Source organism: Corvus brachyrhynchos, unplaced genomic scaffold, assembly GCF_000691975.1.
Source record: "Corvus brachyrhynchos isolate BGI_N302 unplaced genomic scaffold, ASM69197v1 scaffold310, whole genome shotgun sequence".
NCBI classification, from domain to species: Eukaryota; Metazoa; Chordata; class Aves; order Passeriformes; family Corvidae; genus Corvus; species Corvus brachyrhynchos.
In genome coordinates this window covers 2,756,665-2,777,214 of record NW_008236213.1, presented here as the reverse complement: position 1 = coordinate 2,777,214, position 20,550 = coordinate 2,756,665, and the positions used below count along the sequence as shown (strand labels likewise).

General features: G+C 37.0%; 1 protein-coding gene across 2 annotated transcripts; it reads right to left on the bottom strand.

Annotated features, from left to right (window-relative positions):
- Nucleotides 1–1,622: 1,622 nt before the first annotated feature.
- MIER3 (MIER family member 3) lies at nucleotides 1,623–20,544 on the bottom strand. 2 transcript variants are annotated; one of them, XM_008642995.2, is made up of 12 exons: nucleotides 20,530–20,544; nucleotides 18,165–18,310; nucleotides 16,215–16,349; nucleotides 14,690–14,810; nucleotides 12,429–12,514; nucleotides 12,166–12,238; nucleotides 9,927–10,078; nucleotides 9,373–9,454; nucleotides 7,892–7,986; nucleotides 5,927–6,054; nucleotides 5,593–5,738; nucleotides 1,623–5,510 (listed from the first exon to the last, which is right to left on the bottom strand). In XM_008642995.2, the coding sequence occupies exons 2-12, from the start codon at nucleotides 18,261–18,263 to the stop codon at nucleotides 5,053–5,055; spliced, it is 1,575 nt and encodes a 524-aa protein (XP_008641217.1). In that variant the 5' UTR covers nucleotides 18,264–18,310; nucleotides 20,530–20,544; the 3' UTR covers nucleotides 1,623–5,052. The 2 variants fall into 2 exon arrangements, with proteins under 2 accessions (XP_008641217.1, XP_008641225.1); XM_008643003.2 differs by having other exon boundaries at nucleotides 7,892–7,983.
- Between the last annotated feature and the right edge of the window lie 6 nt (nucleotides 20,545–20,550).

Here is a 20,550-nt window from a genome sequence, read left to right as displayed (position 1 = left end):
CGGTGAAGGGAGGGGTTTGTCCCCTCTGCTCTGCACTGGGGCGGCCTCACCTCCAGTGCTGGGGCAGCTTTGGGTGCCGCAGTATAAGACATTAAACGAACAGAGAACATCCAGAGGAGGGCCATGAGGATGTTGAAGGGTGTGGAGGGAAGCCTTGTGAGGAACAGCTGAGGTCACTTGGTCTGTTCAGCCTGGAAAAGACTGAGGGGGAACCTTGCTATGGTCTTCAACATCCCCAGGAGGTGAAGAGGAGGGGCGGGCACTGGTCTCTTCACTCTCATGACCAGTGGCAGGACCAAGGGAATGGCCTGAAGTTGTGTCAGGAGAGATTTAGGTTGGATATTAGCAAAAGGTTCTTCACCCAGAGGGTGGTTGGGCACTGGAACAGGCTCCCCAGGGCAGTGGTCACAGCACCAAGCCTGACAGAGTTCAAGAAATGTTTGGACAACGTTCTCAGGCACATGGTGTGACTCTTGGGGTATTGCGTGCAGGGCCAGAGCTGGACTTGGATAATCCTGATGGGTCCCTTCCAACTCAGCATATTCTATGATTCTATGACGTGGCTATTTGTTGCCTAAGCACCATAAGGACTTCATCTCACCTTTTCAGTGGCAGAATCTAATGTTTCCTACATAAATGGAAATACAAGTTAAGTAACTGAGGGGAGAAGTTTACATTAAATAAAAATATACTAGACTAGAACAATTTTTAAGACTCCAGCACTGCAAGGCTAACAATTAGTTGCATCAAAACAAGAACTAGATGGGGTCAGTCGTTATCATTTATTCTAACATCAATCATTATGCTAAACAACTACAAAAAAAGCAAGGTGCAGCTTGTAACTGAAGTGTTTTGGATAGGTATTTTGTTTTGCAGATTTTAGTGACCATCATCAGAAAAACACCCTTGTATCTCTTCATCAGGGGAAGCAAAGCTCATGACTTGGCAAATCACATCTTTTGCTGTTCAGAATTGTTATCAGCTGGCACTCCTAATTAAAAAAATAGTAATTTCTTACCTGAAGATTTACTGTGCCAGCCACTGTAAAAACAAGCATGCTGGGTCTAGGAAAGAACTCCACTAACTCCATCTGGCATTTGGCAGAATTGATATGCAAGGTCTTACAGCTTTTCAGGGTCCAAGATTAAGGCTTGTTGTCTTGAAGGACAGGAGAATCAGGGCAAGAAGCATTTCAACATTAAGGCCTAAGCCAAGTAAAATTTTTGTATTCACAGCTGTAATCCAGTTTGACATGGATTTACGAATTTGGGCAAGTTTTATTCCCACACAGAACAGGTATGTGTTCCTCACAGCTTACAGTGTAATCTGAACACTGGGTGACACTGCTGCAATGTGCTACTTTGAAGCTACATTTAAGTCCCATCTGAGATTTGCTGTACTTTAGCCATAATGTTTCAAAAGTCTGAGGAAAACCATTACTCAGTAGCTACCTGCATCACTGCATGCTGCATTTTTCACTCCTCTGTGCACCATCAGGTGTGTGGTAGCATGTGCTTTGGTGGTACCCAGAGTTCTTAAAGTGCATTCAGAGTTGCTGCTACGTATCTCTGGAAATGAAGTAGCAAACACAGTGCAGATGCATGAAGAGCTTTACAAGTAAAGAAAGGTTTCCAGACATTTATTTCTGGAACTGTACACCAGGTATTAAAGTACAACAAATACAAAATAATGCTCAAAAAAATCAGTGTTTATGTACAAATATTAAAACCAATGCAACAACAGCGACTTCCTCTTGAACATCTGATACTAAAATATGTTCCGATTGTCACTTGATTTGTTGTTATGCACAGGGTAGTTACTTTGAACTGAGAATAATTGGAATCTCTGTTTTATTAGGAAGACTATAACCATTCCTACTTTATTGTACAATTGATAGCATCTTCCTCCTTCTTTCAATGAAAAATAGGAATAATAAAAATAGTAACCTTGTCATTATCTTACAAATCACTGTATTTCAAATCCCTGTCTGTAGACAATGTGCTTGTAATGCTGGGCCAATAGTGTCCCTGTTGGTGAGTTTATCCATTAGTTTACATTCAAAGTTGAAATACTCACTAGAGACTTTGGTAAAATTAAGTAGTATCACTGTGTCCTACTTGAACTGAAGTTTTCCTATATTTTTGACTCTCAGTTTCAATTGCACAATTCATTGACCTAATTGTACACAATTTCGTATTTTTCAAACAGTATTGTATTGTACATCCTTCAAGTAAATTGAGCAGTTTGACCATTGCAAGAGGAAGACTAAACACTTAAGAACCTAGCATGGGAAGATGACGTGTGACCAACTGTGGTATTGCTATAATCACAGCACCAGTTACACTTCTAAATGAATCTGCTACCCTCTTCAGATTCCCTGTACATAAAAAGGATACATTTACCAACACTGCAATTGCCCATTATGGATTTTTTGGTTTGTTTGTATGAAGAAAACACATGGCAAAGGACAAAGAATTCATCACAGTTTGTTACAAGAATTGTGCTTCACCATGTAATAGCCAAAGCACTGTAATTTCCTCATATGGTTGCAATTCAGTTATCTCCATGCTGACTTTCAAAACACAATTCTTTTAATAAACAGTAACAAGTTCTCCACTTAAATGTTTAAACTGAGAGAAAAAAGTAAGTCCAGCTTTTTAAAGAAAAGTTCAATAAATAGCTATTTTACATGGATAAAGTCATAGTGGTACAAATTTATGAATGTCACATCAAGCATGCACAAAAATGTTACTATACACAGAAGTAGTCAGAAAATATTGAAAGAGATATCTAAAAAGATATGAAGCATTTACATATTTACGAAATCTTGCAAATTATTGCCTCATTTTAACATGGAATTAAAAGTAAACGATACCAGCTAGCTAGCCAACAGGCTAAATAAGATCAGCATTTATATTAGACTACCCAGAAATCATTTTTCTCTCATACCATTTTCTGAATTTTGGTCAAAGTCTTTATTAAATAACTAAAGTGTCCATTCAACTTGCTGACAACCCAAGCCTTAGACAAGTCTCTGCCTACATTAAGAGCCCAGCAATGCATAGATAAACTGAGTATATTACTGCATCAGCTAATGAAAATGGGCATGTTCATTTAAGTGCAACTGGTATAAGCATTCAGTCATCTTTGTATGATTTTTATACAGACCAGCCACTCACTGTAAACCCATAGATAAACTTGAATGTATAACAATGGAAGATTATGGCCAGAATTCTACAAAACTACTTGAAATGGGTTGATTCATAAACAAAAGAAACAAGGTACAAAGTTCAGCACAAAACACAGCAGTAAGAAGCTGAGAACTTGGCTAAAAATTTCAAGAATACAACACAGGGCCAAGGCTACCCGTTATTTACTGTGTACTTACTAAAGTTAAATATTTCAGATGTTTAAGTTAAGAACTGATTACAAAATTGTATCTACTTTTGTCCACTGTGCTAAACTAATTTGTTTTTAATATGGTAAATGTGCTATTGCATAAACACTTCAAAGCAATCTTCATTACAATGCTGTAAAGAAAACTCCATATACTGCATCTGAAAATCAGGATGTCAATGCAGTTCACAGTATGCATAATAAATACCCTCTTCCCTTTCAAATATTAAACTCACTACTTTCTAATTACTCAGCACAACCTTGAAGCAACTATTAAAAATATCAACAATGCAAACTTAATTGCTTGAATAATGAAAACAAATTAGTGGCAATTAAATTTGTAATACAAACAGTGCAAAGAAAAAGTATGGAGGGAACGGGGTAATCCTACTGAAGTGAGGTTCAGGCTTTCATTAGAACACCCTGCAAGTTGTATGCTACAACATGTTACATGCCAACACTATGCTTGGTTCCTGCAGCAACTGGAACAAATGTTTGCAAGACAAACTTCCTGGATGGCTAAATTGCACTCAAGGTTCAAAATAAAAAAAATGTAATGCAGTTAAATACTTGCTTTTATGGGATGCATTTTTACTCATCCTTTCCTATTTGACCAAGGAAGTGAAGTGCCATTTTGAAGCCAACGACTTGCCAAATAAAATAAATGCAATCCACACTAAATAAGAACTTTTAAGCATGTACTTCAAGGTTCTACTATTACTATATAAACTAGATAGTCCCTCAGAACTGTAACACTTAGAACTGCAGTGCTCCAAACAACTTAAGATGTCTTCCAAACGTAGACTGTTTAGTGGTAAATCCTAAGGTGTGCAGACTGTAGCTTTATACATCAGCTGCCTTAGGACAGGTAAGGTACACGATTGCATTACTCTTCAAAATTGTGGACAAACCCCATCCAAATACAATATAGCCTGAAAGTTATGTGTTTAAGCCAATTAAGTTTAAAGTACACAGACATCTATGGCAGCATGATTACTTCTGTGTAAGGTAGCCATGACCTTTAATTTTGCAACAGCATTCAAGTGTAGATCTTCACTTTACTAATCTTAAGTCCCTTGTGCTAGCTTCCACCAACATGAATTTGCTATTTTGTAAACTGAAGTGCTCTAGTTTAGTATCACATGAGAGAAGGTTCCATTTAAAAAACATCCTTGTATGTTTGTGCAGTTTAAAGTAAAGAAACCCATCCCTGCCTTTATAAGGGGGGGAAAAAAAATGCTACATTGAGCAGGGATCAGGATTGGTACCTGTAAACATTGTTACTCCACTGCATCCATTACGGCAAAAGTAACTTAGACTAAAAAAGCCACTCCAATCTGTTCAGAACTTCTGTGCTGGTTTTGAAACGGTGGCCTTCGTCTACAGGCTTTAGAAAAAAAACTGAAGCAGAGCTTAAAGCTGCACCACAGAGTTCTCTTAGTCCCAAACTCTGCCACACATCCTATGACATTTCCACATTTATGGACTGAAAAAAGAAATTACTCTTGATAAATCAAGATATAGTTCTATACATACAAAGACATCACTGATGTCATAAAGTTCAAACTTCCAGTGAAAGACTAAGCAAACCTGATAGCTCCCATCAAGTTTACTACTACTGCATAAAGTACCCACTGTTTGTTTAAGTTTCCACAGTCATTCTGAGTGAAGGGCAGCATGTTGGTGGAGAGTGTGGGTACTGATAAAACCATTTGTCTCATTTGCAGATAGACTGCTGAAGTCAGCCACTGAAACAGCCATTTTGGCACTGGTAATGTGGTGTGTGTGGTTTTCGAAGTCCACACCAAGGTTATTTACAGAGACATCATTCATAAAAGATTCTGGGACAGCAATCCCCATTTTCAATCTCTTCGCAGGTCTTTCTGCCTCCTCACTGCACATGTTCATTTGGTTTAGCTCTGAATGATAAAAGCCAGTCTCAAATAAATTAAAACAATCACTTTCACCATTGCTAGGCAAGTTAAGTAATTCTTCTGTTCCAACAGGCACATGATTAACTGGTGCTCGGGGTAAGCTGTCCATGGGAGGGAAGGCGTCATCCAGGCAGTTCACGTCTGAAGTGTGGCAGACTGTAGCTACACTGTTGGTCAGTGCTGGAAAACAGATGAACACAAATGCAAATGAAATAGTTGTTTGTGTAGTTCCAACCAAGATATTTTTTTTTTCTTGATTTACCTGTCAACTCATTGGCAGTGATAGAGTTCAGAATGCTTAGCTGTTGATCAGGAATGCTTTCTGTTCGACTATTAGATGTTAAGGCTGAAGAATGCACTGCTCCACCAAGGGATTCTGCTTCATCTACCAAACGATCCATGTAGTCCCTAAAAGAATATTGCATCCATCAGGTATTATATAACTGGAAAACAAAAGCTATAAATGATGATAAGTTTAATTTCAGTTGCCATAGCCACTGAAGCTTTACACTGCAATGACATAAGAGGGGTGGGGGGGATGTCTTCTACATTTCTGATTCGCAACAGAAAACCCATTCCAAGAACATTTTACTTACGTAACTCCTGGATGATGGTTATATTTCTTCTTTCCAAATCTTGTTTGCTGAGCAAAGTAATCATAACGTTCTGACTTCTTCCACATGTAGTAGAAAGCCACACACTCAGCAACTGTTCTGGTTCTTACCTAAAGGGCAACAAGAATAATTTATAAGATTAATGCAAAGACTTGTCATCTTCCCAGTTCCCAATCCTGCAATATTGTTAGTTCTAATCGTTCTGGAACAAACCTTTGCAGACTTCAAACAGCCCTACTGTTTCAAGTATTACATTTGTTCTACTCTACATGTTATTAGATTTTTTTTCAAACTAGATTGAAACTCTATCTACATCTGAAGTACTTATATATACAAAAACATTTTTTAAACTGTAAGATATACCCTCCCTTAGGATGGCAAAAGCTGAGCAAATTAATGACCTAAGAGAAGTGAAGCACAGAAGACTGTGGGTACGTATTCCTTTGGGAAAAGCCCAGAACCATGTAGGCTCTGGCAACAGAGAGCTGTCAAATCATGACAGCAATTGCTTAAACAAAATAAAACTGTGGTCTTGTTGAGAAGGTATAAAGGACTGAAAAGACTCATTTTGATCTATGTTAACTGTTTGTCTCTTTCCCCAAAATGGAGGTTGCTATGTGAAGTCAGATTCTTGGAGAAAAAGTCATTATTTCTATTTATATTCACTTTTTGATGCAGAAACACTTCACATCATCATCACATCACCCACAGTTCCAGCTTTACAACTATAATATACAACTCTAATACAATCTGGCAGTAAAATATATTTGAGCTTTCTCAAACATATAGAAACATCAGTGGTGAATCCAAAATGCCTTGGGTGCAGTAGTAAACCTTGCTAGTTTAGGCACAGACATACCAGGCAGGGGAGGAAATTAACAGGTGTCCACATGCTAATGCATAAAGTCCCAGTTAACAAAGCTTTGCAGTGCAGTGATAAGGAAACACATCTCGTTAAGCTCCTCCACCCTCTTAATCTTTTCTAGCTGATAGCTGCTGTACTCAAGTGACGTTACCTTATGCTGGATCCCAGAACCTTCCCTAAACTTTCTGGCCTTTTACCTGGGAAAAAAACCCAGGAGATTTCTTAGACAAATTCTGGTCCATAGTGACACATGTGTTTTGTTCCGTGTTGGAAAATATATTTTAATCTCTGATGCATTAATTTTTATTTGTAAAGTCCATTTAAAATCTGAACCACCCAAATTACTTAGGATAGGTTTAACCAGGTAGTGGGCAAGACCAGCAGACAGTTGTTGAAGAGCAACCACAACCCTATGAAGTTTACCTGAAATGCAATAAAAACAAGCAGACTCCTAAAGAAAAAACCCCTTCAATGTAGTATCAAAAGCATAAAGGAGGTAGACAGGAAATTTGGAAACACTGATATTGTCAACTGCTCTTTTTTGACAACAAAAAATTTAAAAAAGCCCTATTCTTCAGGCACAGAAGAGTCAATCAGAAGCAATCCAGACCAAGATTAGAACTCCTTTTTGGCTCAGAAAAGAGAGTAAGTATTATGGATGACTACACTTTATGAAAACACAGAGCTCAGCCTGATTCTGTAAACTTGCACCTTCCTGGTGGCAAAATAAATTAGGCAAACATGCATTCTCCCCTCCTACAGCCATGGTATAGAAATACTATTCCCTTTCAGGAAAGGCACGAATTTAAGTTGAATTGTAATGCACATGCATAAATAGAAGTAATGTTAACATAAGTTGATTTCAGAGATAATATATTGACCCATCTTGCAATGCCTAATATTTCCAGTGACATTTGGAAATATTAATGCAGGGAAAGGAAGAATTAGTTCAAAAATGCCAAATTTATTTTAATATGCTTCTTTTTCCCTCTTTTGTACGGCTTCTGACAAAGAGATTGCCTTCATGTAGTTTCAGTATCATACCATTTACCAACTCTTCCATTTAACTGTAAAATACTAACCTTGTTTTTCTGTATGAGATGAAAGTCTTTTCCATACATCAGAAGTGCATTTTCAAAGCTTCTGCATTCTTCTTCTGTCCATGCTGTCATCTCTTCTAGACAATTATAAAAGTAGCATGAGAAACTTGATTTCACTCACTAACCTCTGACAAAGAATAAAATTTTTGTTCCTAATGGACGAATATCCAAATGCATTTAAAAAAAAAAAAAAAGGAATTCAGTTATGTAGATTCATGTTATTTCCCCTACTGAGAAGTTATCCTACCTGAAATCTAACATTCTTCTTTACAAAGAATCATCTAGAAGAGCTTGATTTCTGAAATCTTTCATCCTTGAGGGCAAAGGTTATTTGAAAGGTTTATTGTTCTTAATAAGTTTGTCATCAAAAAATAGTGTTCGATAATATCACTGAGGTGGTGTGATAATTTTTCTCAGTATTTCTTGTTACACAGGATACAAAGAACAGTGGTTGCTGGAAAAAGGAGCGAAGGAAGCCTGAGAGAGCTCAGCCCTGCTGTGCAAACCACAGGAACAGCGCTAGGCCCACACCCTCTAAGGCACTCAGGAGCCTAGGCCATGTCTGACCCAGGAGCCAGCTACCAGCCTGAGTGCCAGCCTTGGTGCACGCACTGTAAATCACAGTTGAGAAACAGGATGGGGTGAACTGTCATCAAAAGGACAATTCCAACCTGACACAGCAAGTGGAGGGATCCAGCATGAAACAGACTCCCCAGAACATACAACATCCTACCTGATCTTATAAACCCCCTGGTGAGGTAGTGGACTCCTGGAAAAGGTGTAAAAGGTGTCAGCACTGAGCCTAGGTCAGGCAGCCATACAGGACAAACTGACTGAGACTATACTTAACGTGATCCAGCCAAAAATAAAGAACAAAGAACCATCTTCGTTAAATGACAGACTCTGGTTTTCATTTAAGGGATTAATAAATAATAGGGACAAACAAGATGGAAGCCTATTTTCCAAGGAGACTCAAGCAAAGCTCTCCATGCCCTATGGAACTGTACAATAGAATCCATTTAGGATTGGCACAACACAAATGTTAGCACAGCGAGGAATGGAGTGGGGCTTATTTATGTACCCAGCTGTGTCCTCCTGATTTTGGTACAAATGTCATCAGACTGTAATCAATCATAATCGCGAAGAGATACTACACAGTGGGTGAGAACTGCTTTATGGGAGCAGAACCGCATCTCTCCCCACCCCTCTCCTCAACCTGTTTCAGTGTTACAACAGCGGTGGAGGAAAGAAAGGAAGGTCAAAAGCAACCCCCTCAGCCTTTCTACCAACTGCAAACTTCTGCAGCAGAACTTCCAGCTGGCTGACTGTCAGATTATATCTAATTTGTGCTAAAGTCACCATGACAGGGATGTGCTTGGTAATCTGATTCCTACTCAAGGATTTTCCATGAAACCTTTTTTTTTTGGAAACACACTTTACTGACAAACCAGGTATTCTCTTACCCTGAGATGCCTTTCCATTTGAGCAGTATCTCTCAATTGCTTCTTTAACATTATGGCTACTTTTAAGAAGTTCATACAGCGCCTATAAAATAGGAAAAGTCTTTAGAAAGAGTCAGAGTTTTCTAATATCCAATACGGACCTCCAAAATCAGTGTTCCAGTAAACATAAATAATGCAAAAAAAAAAAAAAAAAAAAAAAGAGGATTTATCTTTACACATGATGAAAATTTAAAAGTAACAACCCAAACCACCCAAAAGTTGAGGCAAGATTTAATTTAAAAAAATGCAAAACATTATATGCAATTATTAAAAAGGCTGGATTTGTCAACAGTATGACAATCAGAAACATCACAGATCACAACACTGCCAACATTCAAATACTCAAGATTTTTAAGCATGTGCTTAAAAATTTTAAATAAGATCTTGATCCAATAATATCCGACTAAGGAATGAAGAAATTGAGTAGTGGTGCCTTTATAATGCAAGGCAGAGAAAGAGACCACATGTTAATTACCAAGTGCTGTGTCACAAATGGAACAGGATATAAAACCTACTTGTTCATTGTCCCGTGTATGTAGTCCTTCAGGAATTCTGCCAATCATTTTTTCATTTCCTGTTCTTAAGGAGATTTCAAAAAGGTATTCTTTAACTTTACTTTCTGAGATCACATCGGGTTTCCAAAGTAAATGGTCTTCATTTTCATAAACTGATAAAACAGAAATCCATTAATGCCAATTATAACATTTTTAAGGCTGTAGCATTAAAAGCTATTTCAAAAATACAAAGACCAGTAAAAAAGAAGTAATCAAATCACACCACTTTTAAACTGCAGATCACTTCGGCTATTTAGTAATTTTCAACTAAAATTTGCCAAAAACTATAAATTATTATATGGCAATGTGGTGATTTGTTTTTCCATTCATTAGCAACTGAATGCTGTTGAGAACTTGGTATGTTGAATGCTTTGAAGTGATCAGGGTGTACTGTCCTCCACAATACACTGAAATGATGTCTGCAACTCTCAGATAGTTAATTTCAAGGATGATATATTGAAAGTGCACAAGAGTTGACCTGAACCTTTGTCAGTCTGTGCATATATTCCAATAGTAGATCAAACTGTAAATCCTTTCCTCTGATCAACAGATGTGATTACCACTGCACATCTTCATGTAGTCTCTTGGCAATAGAGAATTTGAGTTACTTAATTCAAACACAGAGTCATAATGGCTGTTACAGCAGAAAAGAAGGAGATGCTCAAAGCTCTCCTAAAACTGCAGGAAAACAACATTAGGCTAAGATGAGGAATAGAATGACACCTCTGAAACTTCTTTTACGGCTTAACAACATGGAAAGCTTTCAGACAGACATGTTACAAGTGTAAAATTTATAGGAGAGCAAAACTGCTTTCTAGCACAATTCTGGTAGCTGGGACTACATAGCATAAATGTAAGCCCCTGTTTGCCATCACTAGCTTTTCAGGCAGTACAGAAAAGGCTTTCATAGAATCCTCCACCCCTACAACCAAGCCCAACCTTTCAGAGTGCCGCTGACACTCCTCTTCAGCTTTGTTTATCAACCAAGACCACACAATGCTTTTTGCTGGAGTCCATGACGCAAAAGATGCTCCTTGAGCCCTCTCAGCTGGGAGCTACCCCTTTGCTCTCGGCCATGCTATCAGACTTTCACTGGTTCTCTCTACTACCAGTTCATTACAGAGAAAATTATCAGATTAACCCCTCCTTGGTCATCCTCTGGTTATTAGCACTTCCTTAGTTCATGGCTGAGGAGAAGTCAAGATGTGGAAATAGTAAAAGAATCACCCACATAAATCCAGTCCTTACTCCTCCATTTCTTGGAACCCATTAGCATCATGCTTGAATCTTAAAAAATTGGAGGCTCTCCTAGATCTTAAGCAACACAGGAGATGTTTGCTTCCTAACATTTCCAGCTCCATCCCTACCAAACATTCTTCTTCTCTATTGTAAAGGACTTCTCCTCAAAAGAGCAGGCAGCGATGTTGAAAAGACTCAATACAATTCACTCAAATAATATTCCCATTAAATGTTACAGTAACAGAACACAAGCACCTTAGAGAATATCAAAAATTTACAGAAAAAAACCCAGAATGCCCTTCATTTATTATTGTATCGCCCTACCCATTTCTTAATTTCATAGCTTTTCCACCGATAAGCAAATTTTTTTGCATTATTTGCCTTTTTAATTCCATGACTATATGCTGGTTTCTAAAGAAACAAAATAAAACTCAACTAAATAAAGCTCTTTTTTCCACTCTAGCACAACTGCAGTTTTTAACCTAAATTTGCATGGGAGACAGTATATCAGGACCTATACAAGGAAATTTAAAATAGCTTATTGCTTTGTTTTCCATATTAATTTTGTAACTCACATGATTTTACCTGCCAAAAAAAACTACCAAGGAAAAAGGCTGTTTTGAACATCTTCAGTGTAAATTCAGTTACATGCTCATAGACTAGCTATGATTCTCCAATGACGGACTCCCTTCTTGACCTACAGTTGGTTGCCTCCTAATACTACTGGATACTTCAGAATTAACCCTCCTTTTGTCTTAAGAATGTCCTCTCCAAGTTGAAGAGACACATTTCTGAGATTTAAGTATATAGTTGTGCTACTTCAATTTTCTAGTGCCTTATTTTTAATGGTCTCTGAGACTTTAGCTAGGGAATTGAATTGACCTTACAAATTTAAATAACATTTTTCCATCAAGTGCTATGTATAAACATAAAATAAGAAGTAAAAGTTAGAAGAACTTACCCTTTTCATCATCTCTGCATCTGCCAAGGTAAGCTGGAATTTCAGCCTGGTATTGTGAACCAACCATTATTTCCTGAAAATGTAATAAAAATGAAGAGAGAAAGTTATTAACAATATTTTGTGTATGGAAGTATTAAAAAATGTCATTAACCTGGCACGTGACATAATTCCTGAATGAAGGTGCCATTTTAGATACATACTAAAAATCTTAATGGATTTTTCTTAACACCAAAGTTTTAACTTTTAAAAAATATAATTATTACCTTTCTCAAATCTTCAGATGAATTACCATTGTCTGCCTCTACATCTTCACCATCAGATTCCTTATCTCCATCGTAAGTGGTGTTTGCTTCAGACACAAAAAAGTTTGCTTTTAGCTACGAAAAATTTTCTGTTCAAGCACAGAACTACAAGATATCATTTACTTCTGAAAGGAGCACCTGCTCTTACTCAGGGAGACACTTATTGTGTCTATTGATCCACATTTTTATCAAAAAAACCAAACTAGAATGAAGTCAGAACGCACTGATACTTGTATACTGCAGAACTGAAACATTTCTCATCATTGTAAATGACACAATCTACTGTATTTCCAACAGTCAAATGGAAATGAGACAATTTTTTTTTGTTGATTTTCTCAATAAAAGCTTATATCTAGAGAAAAACCAGACAACTTCCAGGGCTATGACATAGCCTCAGGTTAATCACATAGAGAGTAAAGTTGAAGGCATGCCTTTATTACCTATTAAAACCTTTCATCAGAAGTTTTAATGGGCATTCAAAACATTCCTTTAAACCAGGCTGCCTTAGCACGCAATGAAGATACAGGAGAGACACACAAAATGGAATAAGTAAAAGACAGCAAAAGACTGCTTATTCCTCTTTAATCTTTTTTTTTCCCTTCCCTTAGGAAGAAATACAGCAGAGCCCTCCAAACAGCGCAAATACATTACTCCACAGAGTAACTCATATTTTAGAGCCTGGAACGCTATGGTATTGGGTTCTGAACCAGTTCTGTTTTTATAGTTGTATAATCCCCAGCAGAATGATTACAGCTATTCTGTATTCTCCAACATCAGAAAAAAATATAAACTGGGCTGAAATATCAACTTCATCACAACTAAAACGTCATGAACATCAGAGACAATAGCCAAGACTGCATGGACTGAGGCTCTTCTTCTGTAGTCATCACCAGTCTCTCTCTTTGGTTTTACAAGTAGCAAGCAAGGAGCTAACCTGAATGAATGGAACAATATGCCTAGACAATCACAGGCAATTATTTTGCCCAATTAATGTAAACTTAGCAAAACAGTCTATGTTATGTATTAGATATGCGTATCTTAAAACTTATGTTATCTTAGAATCTGGGAGATGGACAGAGACTGGAAAAAAGATGGGACTGCCAAAAGCACAGAGAACTGACATCTCCTTCCCTGAAATGGTGGATATTTGATTTTAAAATGTCTGGCTTAATGTTCTAACAAAGTAACATTTTTAAAGAAAACCATGACAGCTGAGAACAAAGATGACTGCTTCTTAATCCTCAGTACAGATGAGGAGCTGAGAACTTTTTTGTAGGAAGCTGCCGCATTTAAAATGTTGTATTTCTTAACAGTTCACAAGTGCCAGCATGTTTTGAAGTTTGTTTAACTGAAAAAGGGGCATTATAATTTTTAAGTTTTTTGTATCTCTCTTTCAATACAAATGTCTTGCATTTATCAGACAGCAGCATGCAAAGGGCTATGACTGCTGGTGACTGAGGCAGCACTTTCCCTTTATCCCCCCCTCCTCTAGAGGAATGAAATCCCCCATGGAATACCTTAAGATACTTGCCAAATTAAAACTGTGATAAAAGTCTTCCACACTGCTCTAACTCTAGGACACCAGTGAACAAATGAGATGCAACAGGCAATCAGGAATATCTCATCCAGGTTGGATAACCGAACCACTGGTTCTCAGATCTTTCCCATCATAGCTCCATGGATAGTGAAATTTTGGTGGTCATGGGTTTACAGGCCCCATCCCATATAAAACTACTTTGGCTCACCCCATGAAGTCCTATGGAAAAGTGTTGAATGTGTGAAGGGAAATAATCACAAAGACACTGCGTCCCAGTTCACATCCACAGGCTGCACGGAGAAGTCACTGGCTTAAAAGCAGCAGCAAAAATTTTAGTAGAGAAACACTAATTTAAAAGAATGGGTTACATATTCATATAATTCACTAACATATTGAAAATCATGATGGGTGTTCCTCAATACTGTACTAACTACTGATTATGAAGTCATTGTATTTATAAAGAAATTAATTTTACTAGTGCTTTGAGCACAGAACCAAATATTAGTCTTTTAAGTAATCAATAATACCAACCCAAAGGCAATGTTCATGTACAACATCCTGCAAAGCACTGTTTCTCAACTCCTGGTACAGTGAGCATTACTCCTCAATTTTGGTGTTTTAAGATATGAAGCTATATATAACGCTATGACTTTTTTGACTACTATTACAAAATCAGGTTTCCTACATCTTAATGGCCGAGGAAAGAAGTCAGTAGCCTCATGTGAAGTAACTGATGGTGTCAAGTCATCAGCCGAGGACTGTGTTTCTTCATCATCACCCGACAAGAGGTCTTTAGCGATTTCCTCCTGTATCATTAAAATAAAATAATAAAACCTCAGAGTGACTATAGACTGGTAAGCATTTAGATTCAGCCAACTGTAAACCTCATTAATTAAAATGAGTTACCTTACCATAAGAAAATTTAGCTGACCATACTCCCTTAATTAAAAAGCTAGTTTGCCCCTACTAACTCTAAGAATATAACCATTCATTTCAGAGTCAAACATAGAGGTTCATTCCCCCTCTGTCTCCTATCAAACTGATGCACAAGAACTAACTTTTGTAAGCATCAATCCCAGATGTTCCTCCAATTGCTTGCTGTAAAAAACACCAATGGAAACTGCCCCACATATTTAGCATTCTGTCATTCTTTGCATCACAGATATACTGAAGCTTTAGAAGCCTACTGCCCCCTAAACTCTGGGGAAAAAGCCAACCAAACCAAAAAAATCCCAGCCAGGTTTTTTGTAGACTTTTGCTGAGAGGAATAGTTCCAAGTAATAGACAACTTTCCAAAACACAAAAAAATCTGATGTTTTCGTAGGTTAAAGAAATGATATTAAGAAAGAAAAAGCACACTGCGTCCACTAGCAGACATGTTTGAACCCCTCTGACTGAGATTTGGAAGGGAAAGAACTGTATTAGACAACAAGCCAACTACATTTTTGTAGCCTCAACACAATCGTGAATCCTAATGAGAATCAGATGTGCAGAGCCATCATTATACCCTTCTTTCTGTGGAGTTTACCATTACATCATACAGGAAAAATAAAAGACATATACTTACTACTTGCATACTTTCTAAGCTCAACTACAAGCTGCATGTGCTTTGTAGCAAAAATCAGAATACAATCTCAGAATTTAACTTGCAAACCACAAAAGCTGAAGTTTCAGGTTTTTATATCAGCAGTGCGACACATATAGTCACTGCACATAAAACAACCTCTCTCTCATTCCTCAAAGCTGAGACCTTCCTAAATGATATGCATTTGAAAATAAAATTACAAAGCAATCAAGAGTGCATTTTCAAGTTATTTTCATACCATTTTGGTACTTGATATGTGGTGGAAGTCGAAGTTATTTCTGGACATCGCATATATTATCGAAAAATCCCACTTCTTAACTAAAAAAAACCCCAAAACAACTAACAAACCTCATACTTAAACGTTCTTTGCATGTGTTTTAGAAGAACTGTTGACATCCTGATTTTTCTTTTGTACTAATATAGTAACACTGAAGTTGCTATACATTTGAAACTGTCATTATTAGAACTAGATGCCCAATATCCATGAAAAGGTAGGATCCCAGAGAATATATATCAAATATAACAAGAGACGTATTTTGTAACATCAAGAGATAACGACACATAATTTAAGGCCACCGGGATTTCTGCTTTTAAACAATTCAGGTAAAAATGGTTCTGGACTTACTTTATCTAGAGTCATATCTGGAAGTTCATCTGCAAGTTCACTTGGAGAGCTATTCGCACTGGAACCAGGCATAACTGGAATTGTGGGTTCATAGCCATAGAATGCTAGTAAATCTTCCAGTGGCATGTTTCCTTCCTAATACAAGAAGAATTACAACATTTCAACACTACAGCCAATTACTTATAAACAGGTCAGGCATAAGAAGGTAAGACATATTCTGAAGAACAGAAATAAAAACCAAAGAAAAACTCAACTGATTCAGGAATGATTAAAGGTTTAAGATATGGTGATTCTTTGGTAACAGCAATTCATAAACATGTCTCTTGGCGTATAGTGAAGTCCTGTCAAGCTATTGGGGAAAACATTTTACTGGATGAAACTAAAGAGTAAGTATTAAAAATTTGCTCCCTGTCTGATGTAGAACATGATTTGTCAATATTTCTTCAAGAGAAATACAGAAAACCCTGAAGACTTTATTCCTACATAGCTACAGCTGCACACGTGAAAACCCCCACAAAGTAAACCAATATAGCAACTTTAAAGCCCTTCTTTTCATCTCCTGCACAATGTATTTTATATTAACCATTGACAAGGTAACAGAAGAAAGACAGCCAAGAGAAGGCAAAAATCAAGAGAAAGGCTTGATTTTTAACTTGTCTTTTCCAATAGCTTTTGATCAAGTCATTCTAGTAACTACCATCATACTTACATCCTAATACAATTAATAAAACAAAAAACAGTGAAGTTTTTTTGTAGTTACCTGGTTCAAGACATCAAAGTATTAAAAATATTTTCAAATATTTATACCTTTGAAAGTTATAACTCTAAAATTTACTGCTAAACTCATACACTGATTAAATTGCTTTTTTTTCTTTAGTCAGGCAAGGTCTTAGTCCTGTGAAGACTTTTCACAATGGGTAAATGGGAACTCATGTCCAAGTCTTTCCAGGATCAGGAACTAAAGTAATAAAGTGTTTAAGACGTGTGTCTCTCAGTTCTTCTTTCTTCTATCATAGAAGCAGTACGAGAACTTTGTGGAGTAACAACTCCACTTTAACCATCAGACCTGGCAAACTCCTTCACTACTATAACAGCAAACTCAATCAGCAAAAATGTAATTGTAAAGGCAGTAAGGCAAAAAAACCCCAGGAGTATAAGCACTGTCAACTCCACATTTAGAAAATCTGTTTTTACATGGACTACATAAACACAGCCTTGTATTTGATGCTAAAAATCAGTTTTTTGGAAGTCTGTTGACCAAAACCTGCAGTTATGCTGAGTGGTGTAAGTGGGTCACCAAACACTAATGCAAAGAGCACCAATTTGTGGGTGTTCAGCACTCAGCAGGCACTGAGAATGGGTGATGCACTGCCATGGATGAACAAGAGGTGTAAATATGAAAAACTTCTTATGAAGAAGATAAAAGGGAACAGGAAAAGCCAAAGAGCACACTGATCATTTTGTACATCCACTGAATGCTAAACTGATGAAACTAAGACACAGAAATATCATTTATATAGCAAATTATTGTGACCCATCATGCCTAAACCAGGATTGCTTGTCTGCATATTGGAAAAGTAAAACCTGACCAACATAATGAAATGCTGCTAGATGTCACTTTAATAGTACGTATATTGTACAGTTTCAACATACAAGTGATCTTAGATGACAGGACTCTAAAACCCGCGTCAGTGATTTCTCTACCAAAGCAAATGTGGTACTAAATAAAAAAAAAATATGAGTACTAATACCTTCGAGAAGGTAAGTTCAGCCTTTTCTGTGAGGATACACTGCTACATCTACATCCTAACCTGACTTTCTTTTAATCAAGCTGCAAAAGTATTTTTGCAGAAAACAGCACTATATAATACAAACTGAAGGACAGGTTGAATGTTCTTTTCACTAGAAAAGTTACAATATATATTTCACAAGGGACAGAGTCACTCTTACCTTTTCTAAATCTTCAATTTCAGAGCTGAAATTTTTGCTTTCTTCCATCATTTCCTCCTCTTCGAGAGTTCGCTCATCATCATAATCGTGTACCAGCATTTCAGCAGATGGGTCAAAGTCATGATCCTCAGATGATAAAGAGCCAACTATCAAAAAAAAACCTTAATTTGAGAAATGTTTTCCCTATACCATCATACGAAATTAAATCCCAGTAAAAAAAGTTGCATGAATTCTTTTACCAACAGGGTGACAGCTCTCAGCGGAGTAACAAATTTGTAAGTACTTCACAAATTCAGCTGCTTTAGCTGACCTTCCCTTTTCATATTTTTAAGTAATAAGCATAATTTAAGCATAATAATAAAATTACAGTTTTCTCTCTTTCTACAAACAGAATACTAGGGAGAAGCACCTAAACAAGTAAAACAAAGTTTCAGGCAGTACAATCCCAAACTAATATTATACTGAATAAAAGTTTGCTCAAAACACCCTTGAAATCATCATTAAGATACAAAGCACACACATCACAAGATATCAGAAGCTGGAAGACTGTGATCTATAGACTCTGATTTTATTGATGTGATTTATATGGTAACAAGCATAGTTTTTCACTGGCAAACAGGTAACTTAGGTTATGAATTCACATCCTACTAACAGCAAAATAAAGTGAGACTCGCTTCCAATTGCTTTAGCCTGACAAACGGATCTTCGAATAAAATTAATTTGTAGTACTTGATCTAGAAGAAAAAGCACAGCAGAGTTTCAAGAAATATTATGGAAAATACACCAAAAATAACAAAATGCTTCTAATGGAACATATTAATTAACAAGACAGTGTAACAGGTCTGTGGTCCAACAGACACTTTTTCATTACTGAAGATGATACTCAGAAGTCATCAAAAAAGTACTGTTATTTTAAATGCACTTTGTAATTTCAAAGATTATCATTAGATTCAACAAGTTTTGAAGATGAAAATATTCTTCACCAGTAGTCAGTGTTCTACAGCAAAGAATCACCAAATTACAGGGTTGCTTTGCTCTTTAATGTTCACTTTTTTATGGCTTTCAGGTTGGAGAAAACAGACAGATTAGGATAATCCTCTTTCACTTCTGGTTTCCCCTTACATACTAGTCCTCTGTTGCAATCCTTAGCTTTCAAGCATCAATGAAAAGGTTTATCAAGAATTATTTCTATCAAGGAACTTCTTCAAAAGTGTTGAAGGAAATAGCTACAAATTTTCAACCCTCTTCAAAAAATACTACAGTATTCCTCTCTGCACTGCTTTCAGCCTTGAAAGAGACAGCTGTATATACCAACAGTTCTGAACCTTACGGAATGCAATTTTTCATCATTTATGGTAAATGTTCATTCTGTACATGCAGGTAATTGAACTTTGTTTAGCTTGCTTAAGACAAAGCAAGCAAAGTAAAGTCAAAGTTTGTACTATCATACTGCAGAGAAACACTCAGGCCAAAAGTGTTTTTTCACATGCTATTCATATTACGGTCTCATAAAACTTTCAGAAATCAATGCCGTCATTGCTACTACAGTTCCAATAACGATATTATGTGTTTAATTCTCCTGCTGCTGGCCATCACATTCTGCTCAAGCTCTAAGAAAGCATCAACTGCCTTAATGTAACATGTATTTATAAGGGTGTGCTCAAGATTATTGAAAGTAATTGCTTTTCTAACTAGTTTTCCATTTAACTCAAGGGGAAGTTCTGTTCCACAGATTTTACATTAAAAAGTTCCACTTCTCCTGTAGTTCTGAATGTTCAATACTCCATTTAAAATATTTAAAACTATACTGAAAAATACAAGTTCAAGAAGTTCCATAGTAGTTAAAGATTATGACAAACACTGCAGAATGCATTTGCATAGAAGCAAATATGTTCCCCAAATATTTGAGAATAGTTTGGCTGATGTTAACGATGCTTGGTTGGATATAATGTGTTTCAAAGAACCTTAACAGTATTTAGTTACAGCCATAAAAATTACTTGTTCTGATTTTAAACATTTTCTTTTACTACCAAGAAGTCAAAAATTTAGACAAGCCTGTTCTTAGCAGCAGCAAGAGAAGCTGTCTCTCTCCAGGCCATATGGCTTTACTGAGATGCTGTATTAAAAGTGCTAAAAACTTTGATTTCATTTTTGGTTCTGAGCAGTCAATTTCTAACTGCAACTGGACTTAAGTGAAGGATTCCGCAGCGCGCATCTCCTCTTAAAAACCTGGCAGGCGGTTAACAGCGTGCACACGAAGCCTTAGGAAAGCTACGAGGGGATAAATTTGGGAAGGAGCAGCAAGGAGAGAGCGGCGTGCGGGCGACAAGCCGGGTGCCGATGCAGGAGGCGGGCGAGGACGAACCTGGGCTCGAACTCCCAAAGG